Source organism: Uloborus diversus, chromosome 7 (genome assembly GCF_026930045.1).
Source record: "Uloborus diversus isolate 005 chromosome 7, Udiv.v.3.1, whole genome shotgun sequence".
In the NCBI taxonomy this organism is placed as follows: Eukaryota; Metazoa; Arthropoda; class Arachnida; order Araneae; family Uloboridae; genus Uloborus; species Uloborus diversus.
Window position 1 is genome coordinate 111507696 of NC_072737.1, and position 27647 is coordinate 111535342.

The window sequence follows — 27647 nt, forward strand, 5'->3', positions numbered from 1 at the left end:
CTAGGTAATTTTAAAAGTTAATAATTATAAAAAAAATACTGTTTTCATGTCTAAGAAAATGAACTAAATTCATTATTCTGTAAACGATGCATATAATTTGATTTTCCCTGCCTCTAAATAAGAATATGTGATCAAAACGTTACTTAAACAATTCACCTTCAACGTACTCTGGAAATACACGAATTAAAGTTCACAATTGTTTGTATTTAATGTTATTAGTTCTTCATTTTCTTCCTCTTCCTGCAGCAATGCTGTAATAAGACGATTTTTAGTTGCAAGATCCATTTCTCGTTTTGTTTCTCGATTTGTTTCAGTTTTGCAACGCAACTGCTCTCTCGCGAAAACAACTCGTTCAGATTTCCCGCGCGCGATTGGGGTTGCCTAGGAATCCACTTTGGCATAGCTCCTCGCTGCTCTTCAACTCGTCGCACGCTGACGTCGGCGATGGACGCGGTTAACGCGACCTAGGAAACCAGTGCTTTATAAGACATAACTCAAAAATGGAAAGCTGTAGAACGGCTAGATTTTCGTATGTGGGATGTGCGCACGTTCCAGTTGTGCACTTTCCTTTTTGTTTTCGATGGGGTGTTCTAAAAAGCCTATTAACTGATTTTTTGTGGCTATTAATTACTTATTTCAATGCAAAACTAATATAGCGTCTCAGACTGACGATCATTTGGTGCAGCAGAATTGCAGAATTGGAGACCATGGAAACAAATATGAGATAGCGAAACTGGTTTTGTTTCCTTTTGTTAGATTCCCGTTGAACCGACGGTAATTTTTCATTTTTCGATATTTGTAATTATGAACCACAGTAATGCAGTATTTTCTGTATCGCTTCGGCGGAGCTACAAGTTTGGGGCCCGTCGAAATACATTTTGGGGCCCTATTTCTCTATCACAGAAGTTGTAAAACATTTATCATAAGCATTTAAAAGGGTTTTTCTGCTCAATGTTTATGATTATTTTGAACTTTATTTTTTACGACTATTTTTTTGTATTTCCAAGAACACTTGCGTGCCCCTCCTCCAACTCCCTCAATTTCTGAAATTAAACTCTAGTTGTACTTCTGAGTTGTGTAAAACTAACACTATTCATAAAATTAGAGATTTTTTTTCAAGCTTTATCTATTGTTTAGGAAGAATCGAGCATTAATGTAAGAAATTGATTAAAGACGTTTTGTATGCTGACATAATTCGGAAAACAAAGGGACTTATGAATTTTTTCTTCGGAAGTGCTGAAGTAGATTCAGAAGCTCTTCCAAGGCGTTGGTGGTAGCGGTTCTGTACTAAAAAAAATTAAGCCGAAGTTGGGACCGAAGTTTAACGTTGTGAGTTACTCCAGAATCAGAGGGTGACCCCCCTAACCCACCCTCGTCGTTTCAAGCATTTCTTAAATATTTAGCGATTATTTATTTTGGTCAAGAAATGTCATTTTGTGTATTTCTTATACTTGTTTCACCTATATTTTGTAATGTGTCATCTTTTTTGCATCATTAGTAACGATCGATTATTTTTTCTGTTGTAAGTAACTATTTTTATGTATTTATATAAAATCAATGAATAAGTTTTTTCGTTTTCTTCATATGTTTAATAATATGTTATAAAAAAGTTTCAAGGATTTTCTACTATGCAATTTTTTAAATTTCAGAAAATTATTGTTAAATTGAAGACTTGAATTTGAACTTGTTTGTAGTGCTTCATAAAAGATTAAACAATCAAATTGTTCAATATTACGCGTACAAACATCAGATCAAGTAATATATATATTCAGTTATTAACTTGGTGTAAATATTGAGTTTGTTTAATGTAGCTACGTTTTAAGAACCTCGCTCTTTTCATGGCTATTTCTTTTTTCCGCAAAATTTATGTCAATTATACATTTTATGAAAAATGCAAACTTTTCTATTCATAAATTTTAAATAAGTATAAAAATATTCCTATTATGATTTAATATTGTAATTTATCTGTTACCTTTTTTGCTTAATTTGACGACTAAAAAATGTCTACGTGCAGTCTTTCCACTTTAATTGCGTAATTTGTTAACGATTTCATAGTATTATTCTTAATTTTTTGAATGATTAACCAACATAATTTAATGATTTTTAACTATGTTTAGTTTACCTAAATCCATACATTATTACAATGTTACTGAAATTTTAGTTATTTGTTCAATCCAAAAAAAAAAAAAAAAAAATCAATTGGTTATTAAACAGTCTCTTTGTTTTTCTTCCTTTTTTTTTGGCTGTTGTTCTTTGTCTTCCATTATACAGCTGTCAAAAAAGGAGAAGCATAACTATACCCTATACAGATTGTACGTAGTACGATCCAAAAAGTTCGGTGAACAAGCTGTATAAAACCTTACCCGGAATAGTTCACATCACCGAAGCACATCCACATTCAAAAGATCATCTTGAGGGACTATGTACTTCTGCCAGTGTTCATATAATTTTTGGAAACACTCCTGGAAGCCATTTTTCGCTACCTTCTGTGATGCAGCTTTATCTTCTCCTGACGGAAGAAAGCGGCGTCCATGCAAATGTTTTTTTTGCTGGGAACAAGTAAAAGTCACACGGAGCTAAGTAGGACGAAACGTTATGTTATTTGTTTGTCATATCCGAGTATTGACCAATCGAACCGTGCATCCTCAACATGAAAGTCGCCTTCTTCCCCACGATGAAGTTAAAGCAGCAGCGCAAGAGGCCTTACAAGAGGTTGCGATAAATGTTTTCCAGGAGTCCTTCCAAAAGCTATACGAACGTTGGCAGAAGTTCATAGTCGTTCAAGGTAACTATTTTGTTGATAGATGTACTTCGGTAATGTGAACTATTCACGGTAAATTTTTATACAACTTGTCCTCGAACATTTAAATCATACTACGTACGTATAAGTTTTCAACTTACTATTTCATAATTTTTTGAGTGACGTAAGTTTACGCGCATGAAGACATCACAAGAGAATTTGCGATAATTAACTAAGGAGGCGTTCAAATAGGATATTTCGGTCATCTATATGTTCTTAGGTACATATGCATGTACATATGCGCCGAAAAAACATGTGAAGTTTAAATTGGATGATCGTTAAAGATCGAAATCTGATTTTTTTTTGGGGGGGGGGGATAATTATTCCTTATTCAAAGAAAGGAAGTAAAGTGAAATGAATCAATGATCGTTTAAATCCCTGACAATCTTATCAATTTATTTCTGTTAGATTCTTTTTTTTTTTTTTTTTTTTTTGCCATCGGCCATCGGCAATCGGCCATTTGGAGGAAAACAATCGGCCATCGGCCATCTTTGAACAATCGGCCAACAATCGGCATCGGCCCATCGGCCAAAAAATACCATCGGTCGAGCCCTAATAAGTACCACGTTTGCGGCAAAAAAAAAAAAAAAAAGAACAGCCCACGCACAATCGATCAAGCACACACTCAAGCACCTCGTAAATGTTGAATATACGTTGCAGTTTCTCTACAACGTCCGTTTCTAACATTTTTAAAAATTAATTGGCAACATCGAAACGTAGATAGAATTTACCTTCTAGAGTAGGGCATACCACATAAAATACCAGAATTTGTAATGTGGCTTGAAACTAAGTGTTCTGGGCTTGACCCTTCGAACCCCTTCTTGCTGCATCCCAGGATGGTGACACTATAAGAATTTGAAACCTGGTGCGTTACCTGGGAAAGGGTAACTGGATACGTGAACATGATCCCAGAGCTACATCATCGTCACAGCCTCGTGGGCAAAACTGTTAGGCAAAACTTCGTATCTCTCCAAATTCATTATGGCTTTTAGCCAGATGTTCAGAAGAAATTTCTTGTATATACTGCAACAAATTTGTACGCTTGTCCATTACGTTTTTCAACCGAAAAATGTTTCGGTTCGTTGACCACACGTTCGTTGTTTGTTTTGTAAACCATAAAAATCGAAACTTCTAATTTTCAAAATAAGAATCTACGATTCTTAACATGAATCATGGATTCATATTGGAAAAACTGTTATGATACGCATAGAATCCAAGCTACTTACCAGTTTCAATTTCTTTGTGATCCCTTGAAATTACCGTCATATATTGCGATTTGGTACGTAGTTCTTCTATGGCTTCGTTGATGTTCCCTGATCGTGTGTCGCATTCAACCATAAATTCGTAGTCATTGTCTAACCGTTTGGATGACCGTGACTCGATGTGGTGCAAATTTATCTTATATTCCTGAAAAAAAAAAATAATAATAATGAAGACGAGAAAATATAATACTTTATATCTTATGCAACTGTGTATTATTATAGCAAAAACAACGAATGAGAAAGATATGTTTAACTGTAGGATAAGGTGGGCACATTGTTACCCGGGGTACACCGTTACAATGCACAATCGCACCTTTCTGTCTCTGTCTTTCATTTGTATGATGTTGGAACACATGTTTGTCTACCTCACAAGCAGGGGCGGCTCGTCACTATGGGCCGGGTGGGCTTGGCCCACCCAGACAAACTGTGCACAGTTAAATAAATTATTCAAAAATAACGCTTTGTATTTCAGTTAAACAAAAAACGAAGAATTGGGGGCATGAAACAGATTTTAAATCTCTAGCACTTTGCATATCGCTAATAAAATATTACAAGTTTTCCATGTGTTAGCGTTCGCGATTGCAAGCTTTGAGAATGATTCTTGGGCCATTTCAACTGTTGCCCCCTGCCACACCTCCGCTCCTAACCAATCACAATGATTCAACCAGGCACCAAAACGGCAAGTCCGTGTCACCCCGACTTCTGCTGCATGGGCAGCAGCTTCCCTGCCCCTTGGAAAAGTATCTTCACTCAATACTCAATACCAGTTAGGGCAAAGAAGGAGGGAAATGTTTTACGCGCGCATCACTTGTACGAAAAAACAGCTCGGAGGGCAGAAAAAAGCGAGCCCATGGGAATAAAAAAAAGTTTCTCGCGTGCTCCGACCCACTTTTGTCTTTAATCTTAAACGGCTGTTAATATCTGGAAAAAGGATTTACAATTTTATGGATTTATCGCAACTCATGCATATTTTTATTTACTTAATTTTCTGCTTGGAACTAATATGAGCAGAATTTTTGGAATTTTTGAATAGAGATTTCATTTTCGAGTAGCACACAGCACAGATTAATTGGTTTTGAGTGTGGTGCCAATAAAAGTTCTGAATTTGTCCGAAACTTTTACAAAACAGCTTCAATTGGGTGAGATCTATTCAATTTTCTTCTTTGTTCAGATAAGTGGCTAAAGTACTAATAAGTATTAATCGTAAAATAGGCTTTATTTATTTATTTTCTATGTTAAACTATTCGGTTGAGCAAAAACTTGAATTATTTCAGTTTGACCCGGTACATCGCTTTAAGTTCTTAAAGGCATAGCGGCTACATTACCTGAAAAATGTCCAAACTATTGATTTTTATTTATTTAAAAACTTCAGATTGTTTCAAAAATTATGGGAGTTTCAACACTCTAGTTTAGTTATTAAAAAAATGATTGGCTTTAGGTCACTCACGCAGGTGTGCGTTTTCTCGATGAACTTCTTTTTGAGCAATCACGAATTGCTTATTGTTTTCACTTGACCGTTGAATAACATCCGTCCTTTCATTTTATTTTTCTATGCTTATAATGCAGGTGTCCATGTGGTTTGGAATCGAATTATTTATTAACGACCCTTCTCGACTTCACACAATCCTTTTTACATGAAAATAGATTCCAGCACACAACATATCCAGCGCATAACATCTGACCCCTGACACTCATTTGAATTTTGACATCTTGAATTCAAATTATGGTTGCGATAAAAGTCCTTAGTACAAACAAGAAACCCAATGAGTAGGGCCCTATCGCAATTCCCGATTGAGAAAAGCACAGTTTGAATTCAAGATCTCAAAATTCAAACTTTTTTGTTGTTGTGTGTGTGTGTGTATTTCCATGTTATTGTATTAGCTAAGGATTTTTTTATATTAAAGATACAGCTTAAAAGTAATACGTCTTGCAGTCAGTACAATATATGTAACAAAATTGTGCCATAGGGAAAAAACTTTATAAATTACTAAAATGTTGAAAGTTTTGTATATCCTTATAAACAAAATTTACTATGGAAGTTTCACGATTTTTTATATAATTAACGACAGAATTTTTTAACTAATAGGATAAGCAAACGAATGCACAGCTTTTTAGAAATGATTATCATTTAGCAAAAAGATTTCTGAAATATGTGCAAAAACAAAAAAGGCCTTATATATTTTTTTTTTATAAAGTTGAAATATTCTTAAGTGTTCTGATTTTTTTAATGGCATTAAAAAAATTATTGATTTATCAGCAAGCGCATACAAAGATTTCAAAAAATTACATATTTTATTAAAATGCAAAAAAAAAAAAATGAATTGAACTCTAAATGAGATGTGACCAGTAGGTATTGTGATGTGGTTCCACACAATAATTCTAATTTTGAAAACGAAGAATATATAGGCAATTAAAGAAACTGTTTGTTTCTAGAAAAAATATTGTTACGTTCGTGATTTGCTCTAAGGAAGCATGGCTAAATAGAAATTAATGCTGCCGCAACTGATCGTGTTGATATTAAGAGTGTAGTAGTAGTTTGATTAATGCTGTGTGTTGTTTATTACTAGTTGCATTGGTTGGATGTCTTGAAAATTTAGATTGTTTATCTTGAAATTAAAAAAAAAAAATAATCAAGTATATTCATTTCTAAAACCACCGATTTCAACTTCGACGCTTGAAGAGAAGCACGAAATAAAGAAACTGCAAAAGAACGTATTTTATTGCTCAGCATTACTAACTATATTTATCTTCATTTTATCTGTATAAATATTATTGTGAAAACTTTATACAGCGGGCCCACCCGCTAAATTAAGGCACGAGCCGCCACTGCTCACAAGCAGCTATTTTTAAGCAGTTGTCTGTGCCACAGTGTACCACGTTTGAAAAATAACGAACAAAAAAGGTTTCTGTGTGATCAAACGACGAAAAAATAATTTTAAAGTTTTAAATTTCTTTCCGAGTGTATTATATTTAGGGAAGTCATGTGGGCTTTCCTCTTTTTTCAGTATATTTATTTACAAATTACCGTTAACTACATGAAATACACCGCTAACTCAGTCAATTCCAGCCGAGGACTGCAGTTTCGTGCTTATTAACACTCATTAGCCCGGCATAGGAGTAACTGAGTTGTTTTTTAAACGTAACCTAAGAGACTCACTTGAATTTTCTATTCGAATAGCCTCTCCAGGATACTTTGTTACGGGGCCTTGTATGACACTATACTGACAAATTACTGACAAACATTGAGGATAATAAGTATGACGTTAGCTGTTTAAGTGGAAATGGCAAAGTTGATAACCATTTCTACTTTCCTATTGTTATTTTTTCTTTTATATTTTTGTTGTGAGATTGTGCCCCTTACGCTGCGGTACAGAGTACCCCCAAATACGAGGGTAAGCGTTATGATCGCCTGATTTAATTAAAGTGCAATTTAAATTAAGTAGTTGCCAATAATATTAATGTTTAAATAATTTTAATTAAAGAGAGATTGTTATCGTTTATATCCATACCGAAAATAAGCTGATTAAAACAATATTTTCGACGTTACATTCTAGTTTGTTCTTTTCTGTAACACTGTACCCCACCTTACCCTATAATAAATAGGATCTGAAATGAATTAAAGTTCTAAAGATATTGAAATGCAAAAGGAATCAATTATAAATTGAATCTTGTAATTTTCTAAATGGGAAGCAAAATAGGAAATAAAACTGCAATATCTCTAACTTGTATTTCGAACTTGATCGCAGAAGCATAGAAAAGGTGTGAAGAAGAAGAATTTAATATTTGTTCGAATTAGAGTAGTTTTAAATTTCCCATACAAGCGTGAAAATCGAAAACAAACCTGAAACCTTTAGTCAAGCGTATTTTCAAGCTTTTTACCTTAAATAAAAATTTAACATCATGGAAAATGGGGGGAAAAGTTACTGTTTGACCACAGATTGTATGTAATTTGGCAGTGATGATGACGACGACGACGATGATGATGATGATGGCAACACTAATTAATGATTTTAAATGAACAACATAACAGGAATGATAAACGAATATTGTTTTGATGAAATTACCTTGAATATTTTGAGGGCTTCAGCTAGAGCTCCCACTTCTTCGTTTAGTGAAAAAAGAACAACCATGGCGTGTCGATTTCTTTCTTCTGAATCTTGACGAGAATAGGTCTCCCCGTTCTTTCCAGGGGGCACATCCTGCGAATAAAAAGAAATTAATTCGTAAGATAAACTTTTTCTCTTTTTTCGGGGGGAGGGACGCAGAATGGAAGTATACATCTGGGCTGAGTAAAAATGCAAAATAACTTATGCTCTCGTTGCTGTATTAAGTCCGAAATAAATTACCTTAAATGATTTTTTTTATATTTTTTTTTATTGTTAGTATTGATAAAATCTGAGTGTTTCAGTAAAACTAAAAATATCTAAGGCTTATGTAGGCAATAGCTAAAGAAAACTAAGTTTATCTTTTAGAATCAGTATAAAAATAATTATTAAACTAAAAAAGTTTTAATACAGGTTTTAAAATGAACTGAAAAGTATAGAATAATTTCTCAAAGCTTCATATGGATTTAAAACCCCATATAGTTTCAGAATTTTTTACCTATTGTCTGAAATCTTTACTAATACTGAAGCTGTAAGTCTGTATGTCTGGATGTCTGTTACACGCATAGCGCCAAGACCGTTCGGCCGATTTTCATGAAATTTGGCACAAAATTAGTCGTAGCATAGGGGTGAGCACCTTGAAGCGATTTTTCGAAAATTCAATTTTGTTCTTTTTCTATTCCAATTTTAAGAACATTTTACCCAGCAAATTATCATAACACGGAACCGTAACATGGGCGAGCAAATTAACGTATCAAATTGGCGAGAAATTCATCATCCATTATTTGTAAATATACAGGCAAGCCTAATGACCTTTTCATTTTCTACTGCGGGCAAAACCGTGCGGGTACCGCTAGTTAATAATATACAGAAAAAACTGGGCGACACCACGCGAGAAAAATCCGCAGGTCGCCCAATGTTTTGTTCTTATGAAGAACAAAACAGGTTTATTCATTTATTCATTAAGCTCTTTCTGAAAAAGAGAATCTGAAAGTGAGTTGCAAAACGCAATTTACAGATGCAGTTGTTTCCAAAATTTGCCGTTTTTATACAGTTGTATGTATTAACGTCAAAAGAAGAAAAATATTTTTATTGCCTTTGCAATGCACATATGTATTTGCATATAAACCAGGATTTTGAAGTAAGAAATTAATACTACATTTTATTAGAACTTTGCCAGCGGTTTCTTAATATGGGGAGTTGAATAATTAATTAGACAAATTAGTATTGCAAAATAGGCTCTAATTCCAAGCATAATCTTTTTGCACGTTTATATTTATTAAAATAACTACTATGTCAATGCAATTACAAATACAACTGTAAGCACATAATGTAATTAACTACAGCAATAAAATTCAAAAAAGAATATAAATAAAAAATAATAATTAAATCCGTGAGCTGTGTGCAAAGAAGAAAAGAAGCAGTAAACTAAAATTGTAAGTTAAAACAAAAATAGATTGTAAAATTTATGAAAACTACAAGTGTTAATTAGCAAAATACATTATTAGTTAAAATGAACAAAGTACAAATGCTTGTTATTACCAACTACTGAAACGTTATAATTAAAATTAAGAGTAAAAACTCAGAAGAAAATTGATGCCAATATTAAACTTATCCTATACGTATATAGTATTTGTAATTTCCTTTAAAAAATACTAAAATCAAAGCTGAAATTTTAAATATAAATAAAAAATCCAATACTTTCTTCTATATATTAGATATAGAAGAAAGTAAAAAAGTTTTAGTAAATAGATAACAGTAACATCCTTTACTACATGTCCTGCTATAGCATAAACCACAATCCACTTGAGGAAAGGAAAACGCAATGAATTGTTGACTGTGAATTGCAAATGACTGAATTCCCTCAACAAGTGAGCTGAGATGAATACCTTATAAAGTAATGGCGAGTTTTTTTTTTTTTTTTTTTTTTTTCGAGGCGAATTCAATTGAATTCAAGATAAAGAATTCGAAGCGTCTTCAAAAAAAAAAAAAAAAAACACGAAATAAAAATAATTGGAGTTTTAGCACCTCGAATTCAAATTATGTCTTTAGCAACCAGAAATTGCGACAGGACCCTACTCGTTGCGTTTCTATTTCTACAAATGGCTCCTATCGCAATCATAAATGCGAGAACCGTAGTTTGAATTTAAGATGTCAAAAAATTCAAATTGGATATATTCCAAAGGATATAGTCTAGAGTAGTGTTTCTCAACCTTTTGTGACCCACTGACCGGGATAGCTGTTGAAAAAGAAAAAAAAAACATATATTCGCAGAGTGTTAAATAAATTACTTCTTACTCGGGAACCCGTAAAAAAATTGTTGAAGGCTGTAGGTTTTTTCTTTTTTTACAAAGTAATACGTAATAACAATAAATGAAAGAAAATTCAACTTGGTATTAAACAACTGTCACAAAAATTAGCTAAATATTGTAATAACTATACATAAGTAATAAAAATTACTGAAAAATCACAGAAAATTACAAAAATTGAACACAAAATTCGTGTAAAAATATCGTAAAGATTATTATTATTAGTACTATAGGGGGGGGGGGGGGGTTCCGAGTAAGAAACTTTTTTTAACGTGAGCGATGAAAAGTGTCTGAGGAACGGTCAAATTTTCTGCGAACCGGTACTATTCCACCGGACCATCGGTTGAGAATCGTTGGGCTAGAGGTCATTAACTAAATTCCCAAGCCTAATGAATAAAAATCCCACAGGCCATTGGATATAGTTCAGAGATCATTAGATATAGTTCAGAGGCCATTAGATATAGTTCAGAGGCCATTGGATATAGTTCAGAGGCATTAGATATAGTCCAGAGGAGTTTGTATTGTAAGCATAAAAAATTAAAAAGAACCGGAATTCAACTACGGTCAAGTGTAAACAATAAGCAATTCGTGATTGCTCAAAAAAAAAAAAAAAAACTGCTGAAATAATTTACTCACAACACGGTTGTGTGAAGACAGAGAACGCAGATCAACACTCATCTTCAGGTAATGATTTCCAATGTTGATCAAAGGGTAGTGGAACCAATTTTGAATCTAAGCAATCGAGATCAGCTCATTTCATAGAGCCACGAGGCGGTGACGTTTCCTTCCAGGGATGAGAAACGGAGATCTGACCTTGAACGTTCCGTCACCCTATCAATTGACGGGTGTCTTGCAGTTTTGTCAATAAATCAACGTGAATTGAATTTATCTTTCACTCGGAGGTGATACGCACTCAGTATGAGCGAACATGAACAAGAACAAATATTTTGCTCGGAAAATCAGGTGGCAATGGATAAACAAAACTCTGTTGTTTGTTGTTATGTGCGAAACTGTTGGATAATCTCGATTATCCTAAGCAAATCTGCCAACCGCTTTCGGAAAAAAAAAAAACTTTCGGAGAATCGATAATGCTTCAATTTTCAGATCACTCACAGTCACATATCGCACCGAGATGACAATAGTGGCGCATCTCAAAAAAAAAAAAAAAAAAAAAAAAAAAAAAAAAAAAAAAAAACACTGGAGAAATATTAAGGTTTTTTCAAAGTACGCGCTTAACATTTATAATGTTATGTTTACTGGTTGGCTTTTGTAGTCTAAAATAATAAACTGTACTTAAAGTTCGAAAAATTTTCTTCTAAACTGAAATTTTAATGATGTGTCTCCAAGGGCGCCCATATGCAAAACTTTAAGAGGGAGCTCAGATATTTTCCCCATGGTGTAGCAGAATATTTTCCCAATGGAAACCGATTTCAGTGCAGATTAGAGTTAGTAAAATTTTACATTTTTAATAACTTATTCATTTTTGGCTGGAGAAGAAATGTGCTTGTATTTTTGCAAAGAAAAAAGTACTAAAAGCAAGAAAGTTCTAATTTCTAAGAGAGAGGGGCTTTAGCCCCCACTTGCCCCCCTATATGGGCGCCCTTGTGTGTCTCTATTGCTTTTATCGTTCGTGCGTCACCCCGCACCAGTTATATAAATTAACTTCGCAAGTTTGATGGCAAGAAAGAGCATTCAATTCGTATTTTACATCAATAAGAAGTGACTTTTTTTTACATAACTGTTCTGACTTCTCTTTACACAATGATAAGTCCGTTTGTTCAAATTTTGGGGTTGTGTCAATTTCTGAATTCAGGGTGTGATACGTTGTTTCTCCTTCTCGTTACAAAGCCACTTCATAAGAAATGAAACTATAGCAAATCAGAAACATTTTAATTAATTTATACACTAACAGTATACATTGTTTCTTGAATTTAAATTTTGAAATGTCTTTTATACACAAGTAGTAGTTTCATGAATGAAACAAAATGAACTTCGGTTAACAGAGAGTTTCGTACAATAAAGTTTCGGATAATCGACGTTTTACTGTATGCTTAAGGTTTAGACCACTTCCATCTTGCGAAATGGTAATAATATTTTTTGCATCTTAATTTTTTGCTGGACGTGGGCACAAACGACCAGTGCGCAATAATTGTACTGTAGAGGCATATCCAGGATTTTTCCAAGGGGAGGGTTTGATCATACGATGATTTTTAATGATATATATATACATATATATATATATATATATATATATATATATATATATATATATCATTAAACATCATCATAAGAAGTTCACACAAGTTCACAATTCAACCTAATTTTTTGTCAACGTCCCTTGTATACGCCACTGTGTATCTGGTATCAATCCTGGGAGGACTCTGGCTTGCTGAAGAAGACGAGATCATTCTTCGCTTTTGTGTGCAAACAGATTTTCGTTCTTTGACATAGATTGAGGCAAATTCTTTATAGAGATAGTTCGCCCACCTCAGTCTGGGTATGTCTCTTCTTCTAACTCCTCACTCCTGTTGGCTTAGCCAGGAAAAGTACTTCCGTCGTTTGATCATCACTCATTCTCAAAACATGTCCTGTCAATTTCATAGTTGGATTTTATATTTCAAAATTTCCGATTCTCCTTTTCCAGGCTCCGTCATGGCAGAGATCGTCAAAGATGGATCGGAGGGTTTTCCCCTCAAAAATTGCCGGCAGAGACGCCCCGACGGGAAGTCACGGGAGGTCAATGTGCCCGTCTAAAGATTTCCTTCTTTGCCAAATTTTGTCTGACGATTCGGCAAACTTAGAGACATAACGGAAATATTGCAATTTTTAATAACTCAAATGTCCCTTTTCACTAAACAGAGGTGTGAAAATTATTAGAATAATTGTGATTTTTTCAGTTTTCTTCAATGATTTTGGTAAAAACTTACAATAATTCTTGAAGGATAGTTTGTATTGTTGTTCCAATCAACTTTTCACTCCTTTAGAATAGTTTTGGGGACATTATTTTGTTAAATGCTGGAATTTAAAAAAAAGAAAATCATTTCATCCAAAATAATGAAATTGTTGCATTGCATAAAGAATGCGTTTGGTTAACAATCGAATTTAAGATGAAATTTTAAAGTTGTCTGATTGCGGTGCTAGTATTTTATTTTTTTTTCCTTGGGTTAGCATCAGTATTTTTTTTTTCTTAAAGCAATTTTTTTCGCAGTTTTAATTTGTTTATAATCGGTAGCTTTATTTTTCTTTTTTCAAAGGATTATTGCACAATCATGAGTGAAGCAAGTGATATTTGTCCGAAAAGATTAGCACTGATAAAGTGTATCGTCTAAGAAAATAACTATGCACAACAAGAAATCACTAAAAAAACTAAACATTTTGCAAGCATCTGTGTGGTGAATACAAAGATATTTTGACTTCTAATATGAATACATAAATTCCGGAGTAATTAAATACAGTAGAAATTTACTGCAAGGATCGATGGAAATTAATTCAAATTTCTAAAGGTAACAGAAAAACAAATGATTATGATCAAAAAATCTTTCTACAAACGTATGGAGTGAATGTATGTGATTTTTCTATCCGTAGAAAGATCATCTCAGTTGAACTCGATAGAGATTGAAAGAACTAAAATCACATTTACTATGGAAAAGCAACTTAGTTGGGCAAAAAATTGTGGATGAACAATTTGTAAGTAGTTGGAGCAAGGTGAAAAATATTAATTTTCCTTTGAATATACAGTTGAATTCAAGTTGCTCAATACTTTTCCTGAAATCATATTTATTGCATGCTGACTAAAGATTCAGAACTTTGTAGTTAAAACTTTTTTATGAGACTATTTCTTCATAAATAACATTCCTTAAGGTACTTTTTTCTTTTAGGTATAGTTTTCTGATCAATCAATGTTTCAAATATCAAAAGAAAGCATTCAGTATGTAGGAGAAGTACCAGTAAAGTATTTTCCCCGAACTTATTTGTACAAAAGGCTAAACAAGAAACCCAAGAAATGGATTGGAGCAGAATTTCTACCCTGGGTGCTGGATGTTTATGCATTGTAGAAGGAATGATGACCCAGCATCAGCATGAAAAAGTGCTGGAGCAAAGGTTCCACAATTAAAAGATTGGTTTCCAAATGCTGATTTCAAAGTCATGCGTGATGGAACTCTCTGTCTGGAAGCTTTATCTGTGATATAAGTTTTGAATGAAAAAAATATATAAACTCTTCCATGGCATAGAAACTGTTCAGATATGAACCCAACAGAGAATATTTTAACCATTGTGAAAAAAAACATATAAAGAAACAGATTTTTACAAACAAGAACAGTCTGACAGAAGGACTCATCCAAATTAGGCTCTGTGCCAAAAAAATACAAATTAAATGCCAAAAACTTATAAAAAGTATGCCAAGACGTATCGAATCCTTAATAAAAAAAAAACAAGTGGATGCACCCTCAATATTAAATGTAGGTATAATTTTAAAATAAAATATTATTTCTTTAACATAACAAGAATTATCTATAAATTTCACAATTATTCTAATAATTTTCACAACTCTGTAGATGTACGTATGTGTGTATGGTCGTATTTTATCATTCGGCCAAATTTGAAGTTTTATTCTGCAAATCAAGAATTTCCCCATCCGACAAATTTAAATTCGGGGGAACCCCTAAGATTTTGGAAATTTTCCAATGTCATAAAAGCTTGGTTGCAATAAGTACAACATCTTAAATATTAGAAATCCAACAATACACATCACTTCTTTTCCTACCACCTTCCATTTCATTTTGAGAAAGTAATTTTTTTTTAGAAATTGATCAATACTATCACGGGCGCTCCGATGGAAAATCACTGGAACACCCAAAAAATTTCCTCATTCGGCAAATTTTTCCAGACGATTTCACAAAGTCGGTACCATAATTAAACGGTTCGTTTCAAAAACCAGTCAAGCGACAATTCTAAAATTTCAAAAATGCATTTTTTACCGTAGCAAAAAAAAATTCTATGAGGATTACAATGTTTTAAACTAAAAGGGATACATATTTAGGCATATTCCTTTCCATAAACAATGTTGTAATCATCATTGAATAATTTATTATGGTAATATAGATGTTTTCTTAAAATTAGTAACTTTGTCGCTTGACTGGTTTTTGAAATAAACGATTCAATTGTAATTTAGAAATTTTTAAATGACCAGATGTCCAAATTCATTAGACCTTTGTGAGCATACTCGTATTTTATCATTCGGCAAAATTTGGAGTTACATTCGGCGAATTAAGAATTTCAGTCCTCCTAAAAATTTAAGTTCGTGTGCTCCTGACTGTTATTGTCTTCGTATAATTCACTCCTCCAAAATGAATTTCCTTTTTTCGAACAAGGGACTTTTTTGTCCTGGAAAAGATTCGAGCTGTATCACTGGCCCCTTACAATTTAGCCAGTTCAATTTCGTCATATATTACACAAAGAGTCAATGGCCCACACAACCACTTCCATTTCCTTCCTTTAATCAGTAATCTGACTCAAATAGATGAATATCTTGATCAGCTTACACAATCTGATGCGCCAATCATATTTACATCTTGCGGAATCTTCGAATTCCGTTGAGAGAAGGAATCATCATCAGATAAGAAATCTGCAACTAAATTCAACTGGATAAAAAGATTATGGACGTTTCACAACTATCAGATAGAACATTCTCTCTCTCGTCTGAAAAATATATATATTTTTCCGAAAATTTCTCAAAGAAGCAATCGATGATTGAAACTCATTAGCAAGTTGTCCCACTTCACCCTCTTCGATGCAAAATGATTTCAATCAAAAAGTTCTGTAAAGTACTTCATTTCTCTCGTCTTTCTTTACTTCTGTAAGCAGCCTTTATTTTCAAACTTTCAGTTTATAGAACCAAAGCCTTCAAAAAATAATGCTGTTGGGTAATAATACCTGCTTTAATTTACTATCAAAGCATAACAGTTAATCCCATATTTAATTAATAGTTTCTTGAATAAAATAAGATCCGGGATTTGTAAGTGCGAAATACGTGTCAGCAACATTGCACATGCTGTAGTGTTTTTCAACGTAGTTGTTTATATTTTTACTTTTCAGTATAAAGTTATTTATTTGTTTTTAATATTATTATTACATTTTTTAGCTGTTGTGGTGCAGATTGAGCGTTTTTAAAATAAGGCCCGCAATTATTAAGAGTAATGATTCCTAACAAATAGCTTTAAAAAAAAATTTCTAATATTTGGCATAACAATTTTCAGCTGAATGACAGGACCTTTGAGATATTGGCACCAAAATTGAATCAGCCCCTGTACCCTTTAGGGTCTACATGAACCAATTTTTGCTTAATTCCACCAGTTACGTCCTGAGATATAGCAGTCACGAATAACGGAGAAAACTTTTGATTGCTCTATTCCCTTGGAACAATTTAAGCCAAAAACTAATGGGCACTAATTCAGTTGTTAATACGCATTCGATTACTCAATCCCTTTTTAAGCTATTGGCAACAAAATTGATTCAGCATCTGTACCCTCTAGGGCAGGAGTTCCCAAACTTTTTCGATTTGAGGCGCCCTTTGAAAAATTAGAATTTTCTCATAGTACCCTGGCCTATCTTTATTATATTATATGTACTGATACTGTGGACATTTCGTGGCACCTTTCGCCTCTCTCTGTGGCACCCCAGGGTGCCGCGGCACCTACTTTGAGAACTCCTGCTCTAGAGAAAACATATGGATTAAATTTTCTTTGATTCCGCCCGTTATTTCTCGGGATACAACAGGCATGCAAAAGGGAGAATACGTTCGACTACTCCACTCCTTTGGAGGAATAGGCACCAAAAATTAGTGGGCACCAATTCACATGGGAGTACATATGTGAATCAAATTTCCTTCGATTTCATGCAGTAGTTTTTGCTTTAGAGCGGCCACAAAAAATCGGTCACACACATACAACCAGACATACAAACAGACATTTTTCAAAAATGGTCAAATCGTACTCAGCACACCTCATAACTTGCAAATCCGTCAAAATTCGAAAAAAATCACGAATCCAATACGTTTTCTGTATACTGTCAGCCTCGCTTAATCGGATAACTGACAAACGAATATCCCGCTTTTAAGAATTCGCAACTCCAATAACTATAGGGTTCGCTGCAGCCACTGTCCAATGGCGGATGAAAAAGGTAAAACAAACAAATGTCGTAACTTATAACTTGCTTTGATGTTTAGTGAATGACAGTACTTTTTCATCGTGTATGTGGGAAGCTTTCTTTTCCATTCTTCTGAAATGACATTACACCACAAACTGTCTGAAGCCTGTAATTAACCCCCAAGAGAACACGTGGAATGGAATGTTTTACCCTTTTCTTTAGTATTATTAATCACTGCAAGGTAGCGTATTCTAGCAAAACTGGTTCCAAGGTCAAAATATTTTAATTACCGACAAGAAAATTGTATAGCGGAAACAAATGTAACAGCTAGTTTAAAACAAAATGTTGATTTAATTACATTCAAAATCTTCTTTGTTTGACACTTAAGTGTTATAAGAAGGTCGAGTGCTTAATATTTTGTTAACGCGATGCTTTTCAAGTATATTTGGAAAAGTATTGAACCTTAAAAAAACACGAGTTGACAAAAAAAAAAAAAAAAAAAAATTCTTTTAAAGCCGAGTGAGGCTCGGTCGTCCAGGTACTCATTAATAACGTACCTTAATAATCCACTTTCGGGTCTTCAAAGGTTCAGTCTTCATCTTGGTTCTGGTTTCGGATTCTTTTTCCCAAGCGTTCCTTTTATATGCATCGAGTGCTCCTGACGAGAAAGCGACCGAAGTTGCGTCATTTAAAAAAAGCTGAATGACCTTAACGAGTTAATGAGCCAAAAGGCATTGGAGTTTAATGTTACAGCTGTCTTAGATTAAATAAAAAATGATGTCGGGAAAGTTATGTGGACATATCACACGTCAAGTGTTGAGTTTTTGCGTAAATGTTATTGTTGATACTGGATAAATGTGCCTTTTTTTTGTAAACAGGTGTGGTATAAGAACGTTTATTTGACGCTTAATGCAAATTAGTATTGTTTTCGAAATCACGTAGTAGTGATATTTATTTTCATAAAAGGTTTGAATTTTCGGAATTTATAATTTAAATAACGTTTTAATTTGATGTCTGAAATTGATGAAAGCTTCTTTTTATAAAAAATATGTATTGCATAAAAATATTTTGAGAAAAAACATGTAAGAAAGTTACATCCGTGAGCTAAACCAGTGGCGGATTTACAGGTTTGCGGACACGTCTCATTGGATTTTTAGGGCCCCTTTGTCAATAACAGAATCATGGAATCAAATTCTGGATGGGGATCCAGAAGTTGTTCCAAGGACGGGACGATTGACACGACTAAAATGTAGAGATGAATCTAAGGAGGTCCACAAACATATTCCTTTCCTTTTCCGTTGAGTTTTTCTTAATTTGCATTTTAGAACCTCAATTTTATAGTAATTCCGGGGCAGTGCTTCGAAACTCTTTCCCGTAACATGATCGAAGGTCGTCTAAAATTGCCCTTCTTTGGAACTTTAGTTTCAAAAAACTACCGGACGAGTCACTGAATCCATTTCTTCCATAAATTAACTCTATTTACAATCGCATCATTAGGACTCACATTTTGGCAAAATACCTCTGAGAAAGCATCCAAACTCATCTTCCTAATTTCACCAAAGATCGTCTTTTAAACAGCCCTTTTGAAACTTCAATTCCAAAAAAGTTCCGGGAAGAAGATCCGATCCCCATTTCTGTCCTTAATGTCGTCAAAGAATAGTTTGCATTTGAGATTTAGAACTTCAATTTGGAAAAATTGCCGATGCAGAGTCACTCAAAGGGAGGGACACTCCCCCCTCCCTTGTATTCGTCCTTGAATAGAACTATGCAATTTTTTTTATCATATGCATTTTTTTTTTTAAATGTCTGGCGGGGCAGCTGTGGTTGCGAGGGTCCCTCGCAATTGTAACATGGTGAGTCCACTACAGAGTTAAGCGCTTTTTTTTTTTTTTTTTGTAGAAGTTTGTATAAAATTGCGCATTAGAAAATATCATCAGCGTAAGAGAAAAACACCAGTAATGTAAGAATCTAAATAAAATACTAAATCAGTATTTTTTTATTGAAAAAAAATGTTAACGTTTTAAGCAAACTCTTTTAGTGGCATAGGGGCTGTTCACAAATTCTGTCACGCTTTGAGAGGGGTTCGAGAAATTGTGACAGTGTAACAAGGGGGGGGGGGGTAAAAATAAGTGTGACATTAGGTATTTTTTATACTAGCCAGATTACAACAAATTTAGCATATAAAAATAATTACTACTTTCAAAATTTGTAACAGCATATTGGAAAAGTTACTTTTTGATCACCCTTAGAAAACATTACAACTGCTTAACTTTAAAAAAATGCGCTCTCCAGTGACGTGTGAATTATTCAGTTCTTCACACCTGTTCAATATTCATCTGTGTTCTATTCGTAAAGTATTTAGAATGAATAAAAAATCTGAAAAGATAACCTGAAGCTTATAAAAAATCATAGCCTTTGGAAATGCAAACCATCAAGCTACTATTCTCGATTGAAAAAAACTTTTATTTGTCACGAATAAAGATGAAAACAGTCGGAAAAAAACGGAAAATTTCCGAAAAAATGGGTAAAAAACGTTTTTTCCCGAAGAGGTTTATTTCCACTTCGGAAAAATTGAAAAATTGATTTTTTTCAACTTTTCAGGAAGTTTTAATTGAAATTTTCAGCAAAAAGTGATAAAATTAGAAATTTCTTACACTTAAATTCTGATGCTATATCCTCCCCGCCTACTTGTATTTTAAAATACTGTCTAACTTTGATAATGCAAGTTGTGAATGATAATATAATTTGCATATAGATGAAAAAACCTTTAACATTTTTTGGACAAAAAAATGAAATCCTTAGTGAAGAATTTTTTTTCCTTTTTCATGAAACAAACAAGCATAACTTTTACCACCTAACTATGTTTCTCCTGATTGTGCGAACCCAATGTACAGGATGCGGGAAACAAGCCCGGACAAGCAATTTTCCATGTAACTTTATTAAAAATAAATAAATTAACACAACACAAAAAATAATAATATGAAAAGTTCTTTAGAACCAATAAATTTAATTGGTTTTAAATTGGCAGTCTTTTGCAGTAATACAGAGGGGCAACTGTTTATTGAAATTTTTATCCAAGGGCCGCAAGTCTTTTACCTTTAATCAATCATATTCCCTATAAAGCAATTGGTTTAGAGAGTCCAAACTTTTGCGTAGTTTAGAGTACACCTTTGACACTAAAATAGGCCATGCAGTGTAATAAATGGGATTCAGGTCTAGCTAGTAAACGTCCATTCGAAAGAAGATATCATGTCAAACACAATGCACCTTGTTCCACTCTTGTCTTTTTGGCCATATGACCGGGTGTGGAGTCAAATCGAAATGTCCAGTCCACATTGCTGTGCTAAAGTGCTCTTAGGTTCACAGAAGTACAACAGCTTCTAAAATGTCCTTCTGGTACACTTTTGAATTCATTTTACGGCCCTCATCGACAAAAACCAGAGATTTTTTGTCGCTTGGTCTGATTCATCATAGACCAAGCCTAACTTCAGATTTTGGCGATGTTTAACATTTTCTAAGATGCTTGGAGTGTCTGCAGACCACATCTTATCGTTCTACGGGTTATGCGTTTGTTGAACGGTAAATCAGTGAAAGGTATCTCCGCGGCCCATGTCAAACATTTCTGGCATCGTTGGAGTCTACAAATTTGTTTTCTTCAGCAAAAGCCTGAACTTTTTGGAACTCGTCAAGCTTCTGTTCAAGCTCTGTTTTTGCCTTTAGTTGCACTATCGGTCACAATTTCCCGTCTCACGAACTTCTTCTCTCGTGGAAACCCAAGGATTTCTTGAACTCACTTTTTGGAAGCTCTGACGATTAACGGAAATGCTCACTGTTCGTTTTTGTAAGCTTCCTGGACATCGACTATCATTTCAAGTCACTTGAAGCGGCATACTGGTTCAAATACTGTTTGCCGAGGCACAACAAACATACTAACTGTCGTTCTACTTGGTAAAATAGCAGATCTTTTCTTTAAAATTGTATGAAAACCGAAAAATAATAAATTAACTAGGAAATATATTGTAAATTTTTTTTCTAATCAAGTGAGGGAAAAAATACAGACACTCGTTAAAACGAAATTAGTTTACTTCCATTCGATGATGCAAACTTTGTCCGAGCTTTATTGCCGCACCCTATATACAGCTGAGTTAAGCACTAAAGCGGAATCTGCAGTTGAGCTCGAACTGACATATTTCATTTTAAAGTTTGGCTCATCTATATATTTGATTCAGATGTCTTTTTTTCTTTTTTTCAGAATTTTTTTTTTTAAATAGTTTTTGATGTAATGACCCTTCAACATTTTATTTATTAAGTAAAATACGAAACAGAGAATAACTTGGTTACAATAGCTAAATTTTGTTCAAAAGTGCAGGTATGACTACTTTTACTACTGTGCTTAGTACGGCCGTACAATTAAATGAAACTCTAGTTTAAATCTTGGTTCAGCTTTAGAAACCATTACGCGGTTTTGGTCTTGAGTTTCTGTTGGAAAGATAAAGAAAACCAATTTAGTTTTTGGACTTAGACTGGATTGGAAAAACTAATAACTCAATAGCTTTCATTTACAGAGAGTAAAATTACTTAGTAAGGAAGGGAAATCATACTTATTTTTCTTTCAAACAATATCAATCATGTTTGAAAGTCAATAACTACTATTATTATTTCAGAATTCACTGGCAATCTAAAAAAAATGTAATTGTTATGATTATAAATGGGTTTGACACACCTTACCCATTGGTTGAACGACGATTCGATTTATTTCTGGTGTTTGACCAAAAAAGCTCTCAGTTATAAAACAAAAAGGCTATTTTTTTAAAAATTAAGCTTATCTTTATGTGTATTTTCGTCAAGCAGAAAAAAATATGTGTGGAATGCATACATTTTTTAATGCTTTACCCTTTATATCTTCCAAGAAAGACAAAGCTAATAAGAAAACCTATTTTTAATTATAAAAAAAATCAATGTTTCCATTTTTTCCAATTTTAATTTTTCAAGAAAGAAACCAGGAAAAAAAAACTTTTTTTTTTTCACCACTTCAAAATTTCCGGAAATTTTTCATCTCTAGTCACGAACGAATTCAAGTTATGTATTGTTTTTGTTCCATTTAGAATTATGGGGCTCTGGGCTTCTTAGTAAGCCCGTGTAAAAGTCGGGTCCTATTTTTTTTGTGCAACCGTTAGTTTTTGTTCCCCTAATTCGTAAGTTTGCACGTGTAATCGAGGAATCATCACATCACATAGTATTAAGAGAATTAGGAAAATCCAGAAAGAAATCTATTCTAATTTATATTGCTACCGTTAAGTGCTTCATCCATGCTGAAGTTAATAATACATCAGTAAACTTCGCTGTTATCCATTTCATCCCAACGAAGTTTCACAAGAGAATTTGACACTAGAACTTCCTCTTTCATCAGTATTTGGAAGGCGAAATTTATTTTATTTGGTTGTCGATCAAGTCAATCTTTATATCCTACTTTATGGTGTACGATTAACATTTCGAAAGGAAGTCTAAGCGAATTAAAATGGTCGGAAAAACGATTGAGAAAAATGTGATTCCATTTGGGTTCTGATTTATCAAAAAGGCCTCCGTAACACGTGTCTGCCCTTCGAAAATCATCTGGCGGACACTCTAAGATTCGTCCTTTCTTGAAAACTCACTTGCAAATTGAATGAAATTACACCGGGTGAATTTTTGAGATGAATTCTAAGAGCAAAAATTGATCCTTATGCGTCTTTTTACCCGAGCGCGCGTGCGCTACGCAGGGTAATGTGTTTATGAGTCTATGTATTTATGTTTGTTCCTATGTGGCGTTGTACAGGCTAAACCCCAAGGCCGATTTTAATAAATCTTACGTCAATCGATTTGTCTTAACCTTGGGAGTGTGACTAAACACATGGCAGTGATCAAAATTCATCTTATCAAAAACCAGTCACCATATTTTCAGTTCGGGATCGTGTCGCACGCTACCTGCGTGCTACACAGCGTGCGACAAATGCGCGCGCTTTCACTGCCTGAATTTTTTGTTTACTAAATCTAATAATTCGATTTTCATCTCTAACATGTTGCATTTGTTTTTGTCCTGATTCAATGACTGAGTTTCGCGACGCGTACTCTCTTGACGGGTTTTTTTAGTTTTGGGAGAAAGATTTGATTGGCGACTTTTCCGCGCTGTTAATATAACTGTGGCTGACTTAAGTTCGCGCATTTTCACTGAAGGTCAAGCATATGTAGCTTTAAGCTGAGTAAGGTCCCTTAAGGGACTAATTATCAGTAATTTAGACCACCGCAAGTTACTTAATAATCCTCATCATATAAACTTTCTCAATAAAATGACAAGATTGCGAAATTTGCCGTCTTTTGATCATAATAACTAATGAAAATTAACTAAAAGGGTAAAATAAAAAATTATTATTAACTAAAAACAAAAAACCCGACTGCGTAAAAACCAAAAAAAAAAAAAAGTAAAAAGAAAAGAATATAAGCCCAGTAGTTTAGAATTTATTAAGTATTACTGAATAACTACTCCTTGAAATAGTTTTATAATCGATACACACATAAGACAAATCATAAATTCAAAAGCAGAATAGAAGGATCAACAGTCGGAGCCCATTCAAATGTTACGAGATTTCTTGACCGGTCAAAAAGGAATAATAGCTCAGTCAATGCTGCTCAAAGCAGGGGTGCAGCGTGCATGGAATATGCGATAATTTTTGACTTTAGAATATTGTTAGGGGTAGTTAGTAAGTAAAATACTACAAGTCCCGGAAATAAAGGTGGAAGGGAGGGGGGAAGAAAATTTTGTTTTTTTCGAGACTATGTCGGAAACGGTGGAAAAAATGGGTTTAAAATAAAAACTCAAGCTAAATTAAGTTCCTACAAAACTGTTTCTACACATATTTGTCAAATTTCCCATAATTTTCCGAGTATATGTTATGAAAAATCGATGATTTTCGAAAAAATTCTCTTTTTGTCAAACATTTGCTCTTAGTGCCTCCCAGGATCAGTATTCATGAAAATTGCCAATGACAAAGTTGTAGAGCTGTAAATTTCCTTCAATTTGATATGCTACTTTGTTACATTTTATTCAACCAATCAAAAGATACAGAATTTCAAACACGCACTTTCACGGCAAAAAATGGACACTTGCCATTCACAAATTTCAAACTAACTCGAAAGGATTGCGCACTTTCTCTTTACTCAATGAATTCGACAATCCTGAGGGACAATAAAGAAATATTTGTGGATTACTACATCACAAATGATGTTTAGGGAAAGGGGGGATTGTGACTTTGTGAAATTGTGACTTTGTGATAAGGGGGAAGGAAAGAGTAAGAAGTGTGACATCAAGCAATTTTTAATACAAATATGTTTACGAAAAGTAGCTTGTAAAACGAACTTTGTGACATAGGAGGAGGGGGAGGGGGTTAAAAATGTTTAAAAAATGTGTGACATTATTTGTGGACCGCCCCTTACCAAGGAATCGGAAGAAGATTTGCAAAATTACGTATATGCAGTAAATTAGCATGCATGCAACAACCCATGGCATTGTTTAACGAAAGTGAACTAAAGAAGTGCAGAAAGCTAGCACTTCCTCAGTAAGAAATTTGATAGAAGTAATTAATAAGTAAACATACTGTAAATCCCCGACCCTGGGGGGGGGAGTTAAAAGGGAAGGGGGAGCCAAATTTTGTGGTTTTCGATTATGTCTCAGAAACGGCAGGAAAAATGTGTTTCCGAATAAAAGTGAAAGTTGAATAAATTTAATGTGAAATTATTGTGTATAGCTAGTTGTAATTCTTTCCGATAAACGATACTTTTTCAATATTAACATCATTTTCTCCTGAGCAGGATAGGTTTGTGTTTGCTTTTTATTAGCCATTTTGGATTGAAATTTACGATAGGTTTGACTAAATTTGACTTTTTTAGTTTCTCTTATTCGTTTTCGCGTTCTTTACAAAATTCTTTACAATTATAATTGTGTAAATAGCTGTAAATATGTGTTAATTGATTATGCTTTATCTCTATGCGACTTTTCAAGGCAGTATATAATTTCTAATATTATCTTTCCGAGTATAAAGCCAAATAGCGAGACAGGACAACAAACCAAAACTGGTGACAACAAATTACCATTTGTTATGTTAAGAAGAAAAGGTTTTTGTCAAAATTTAGTACAGATATTGAGGCAAATAATTAAAAAAGAAATCATAAAATATTGCTGCAATTGATGGTTTGAATAGACAGTTCATAGGAAAAATGCATTCAAAATTACACTCGAAATTAACTTTCACAAAAGGGAAAGTGAGTGATCAGGGGAAATGGAAAAAATAAAAACATGGTGCACGAAAATGCGATTTATCTCACCATACTGACAATATCATTTTGCAATCTTTCTGCTACTTTTGGTTAATGGTATTCTACTAGTTCGTGCTTTTGAAACCAAATTTTTACATCAATAGATTGATTTTGGGTACTGTATCATGGAAAAAGAAATGCACATTTAAAATAGGGTTGATATTTTAAATGTGTATAATGTGTAAATTATAAAATGAGAAAATTATTTAATTCAAAATATTTATCATTTTCAGCTAATAACGAAAATACCGGTATTTTACCTCAGCAAATATCTGTTTTACGAAATTGCAAAATTGCTCGAAATACCGGTATTCTGTATTGCAATCAACCAAAACATATTATCGAGTTATCATGCCGTGGCATGAATTTCTTTGTTGAAACACCAGTCGAATGAAAAAATTCCTAATTTCATGAAACAAAGAATATCATATCATATTAAATTGTTCCCCAATTAATTGTTCATGTCAAATTGTTTCATTACTGGATCAATTAGGAAGAAATAATAATACCGAAATGTGTGTCCCATTCAGTTGAAAATGTTGAAATCTTAGTTGAAAACGTAAACAACGCTTTTTTCGAATTTACTTGACACTTGACTAATTTCTGTAATAAACGGTTAAACTCTTTCGTGTTTCAGACCTCCGTTATAATATAGACTTAGCGATCTAAGTTGTTCTCATGCTGAAACCTTTCCACTTTTTTTTTTTTTTGCTCTATGCTGATCTATCTATTGTTTAAATAGATATATCCTCCCTTCCTCCCCCAATTTTCATAAATTATTTTTTTGTATTTTGAGATTTTGAATGAAAAAAACATTTTGGCAAACTGACAAACTTGGTGAGGCGTTTGTACACCTCGATAAGTGCTGAAACAGCCAAACAAAGCCAACCTAATACTTGTTCTGTGCAATGCGCCGTAAGGAGTTCGATCATTCTGATATTGGACAATGGTCACATTTCTATTTCAGGGCCCCCCTAGAACCCGACTAAGATTTTTGAAGACCCTGGGCATGAAATTCATTTTGTGCCCCCTCCCCTTATTCCCGCTTATTCTGAAGCTATAAAATGTTCGGATACTTGTGTATTGACACAACCATGCTAAATTCGGTGGTACCTCATTCCGCAACATTTAAAAAGTAGAAGAGATATAGTATACGATAATTCTATAAGATGTGGTTAAACTTTACCCGTTCCAGTTCCGTAAATATCAAAGTTATCTATGATATAACTTTTAATAGTAAATACAGACTATACTTGGAGTGGTTTTGAGATTTGTAAAGAGATCAAATTTTGAAAAGGAATTTTTATTTTTTAGGATTTTTTTCCCTCGTCTTGGCATTTGCAAAACTTATACTCTAAATTTTGAGTGAAATCATTATTTATTTTTAAATAGCATGATAAATTCGGAGGATTTTGGGCCCCCTAAATCTAAAAGGAAGGGCCTGTGCCCCGCACGCCCCTGTGGTAGTCAGGGTCTGTATTGAATAAGATAAAATGAGAAAAACTGGTACCTTTTGTGGTTGTAGTTCTTCACATAAAACATTCAGATCAACTTTACTCTCCATCGTGCAGAAACTCAACGAATGTAGAATTATTCTGTAAGCTTTTTCCCAGCGACTTCCAAAAACTAATCACGATCAAGTCTGGAGCCGGTGGCTGCTTTCTTACTTTCGTTTACC

General features: G+C 33.7%; 1 protein-coding gene across 2 annotated transcripts in view; it reads right to left on the reverse strand.

Annotated features, from left to right (window-relative positions):
• LOC129225497 (protein henna-like) overlaps window positions 1–27647 on the reverse strand; it is a 76770-nt gene extending 49123 nt beyond the window's left edge. Inside the window, exons 1-3 of one of the 2 annotated variants that reach the window (XM_054859923.1) lie at window positions 27480–27647; window positions 8127–8261; window positions 4027–4207 (exon numbers count right to left, since the gene is read on the reverse strand). In XM_054859923.1, coding sequence (XP_054715898.1) covers window positions 4027–4207; window positions 8127–8261; window positions 27480–27533 — 370 coding nt within the window. In that variant the 5' untranslated portion in view covers window positions 27534–27647. Of the gene's footprint in view, window positions 1–4026; window positions 4208–8126; window positions 8262–11110; window positions 11182–27479 lie in introns of those variants that run through there. The other variant, XM_054859924.1, reaches the window with a different exon arrangement.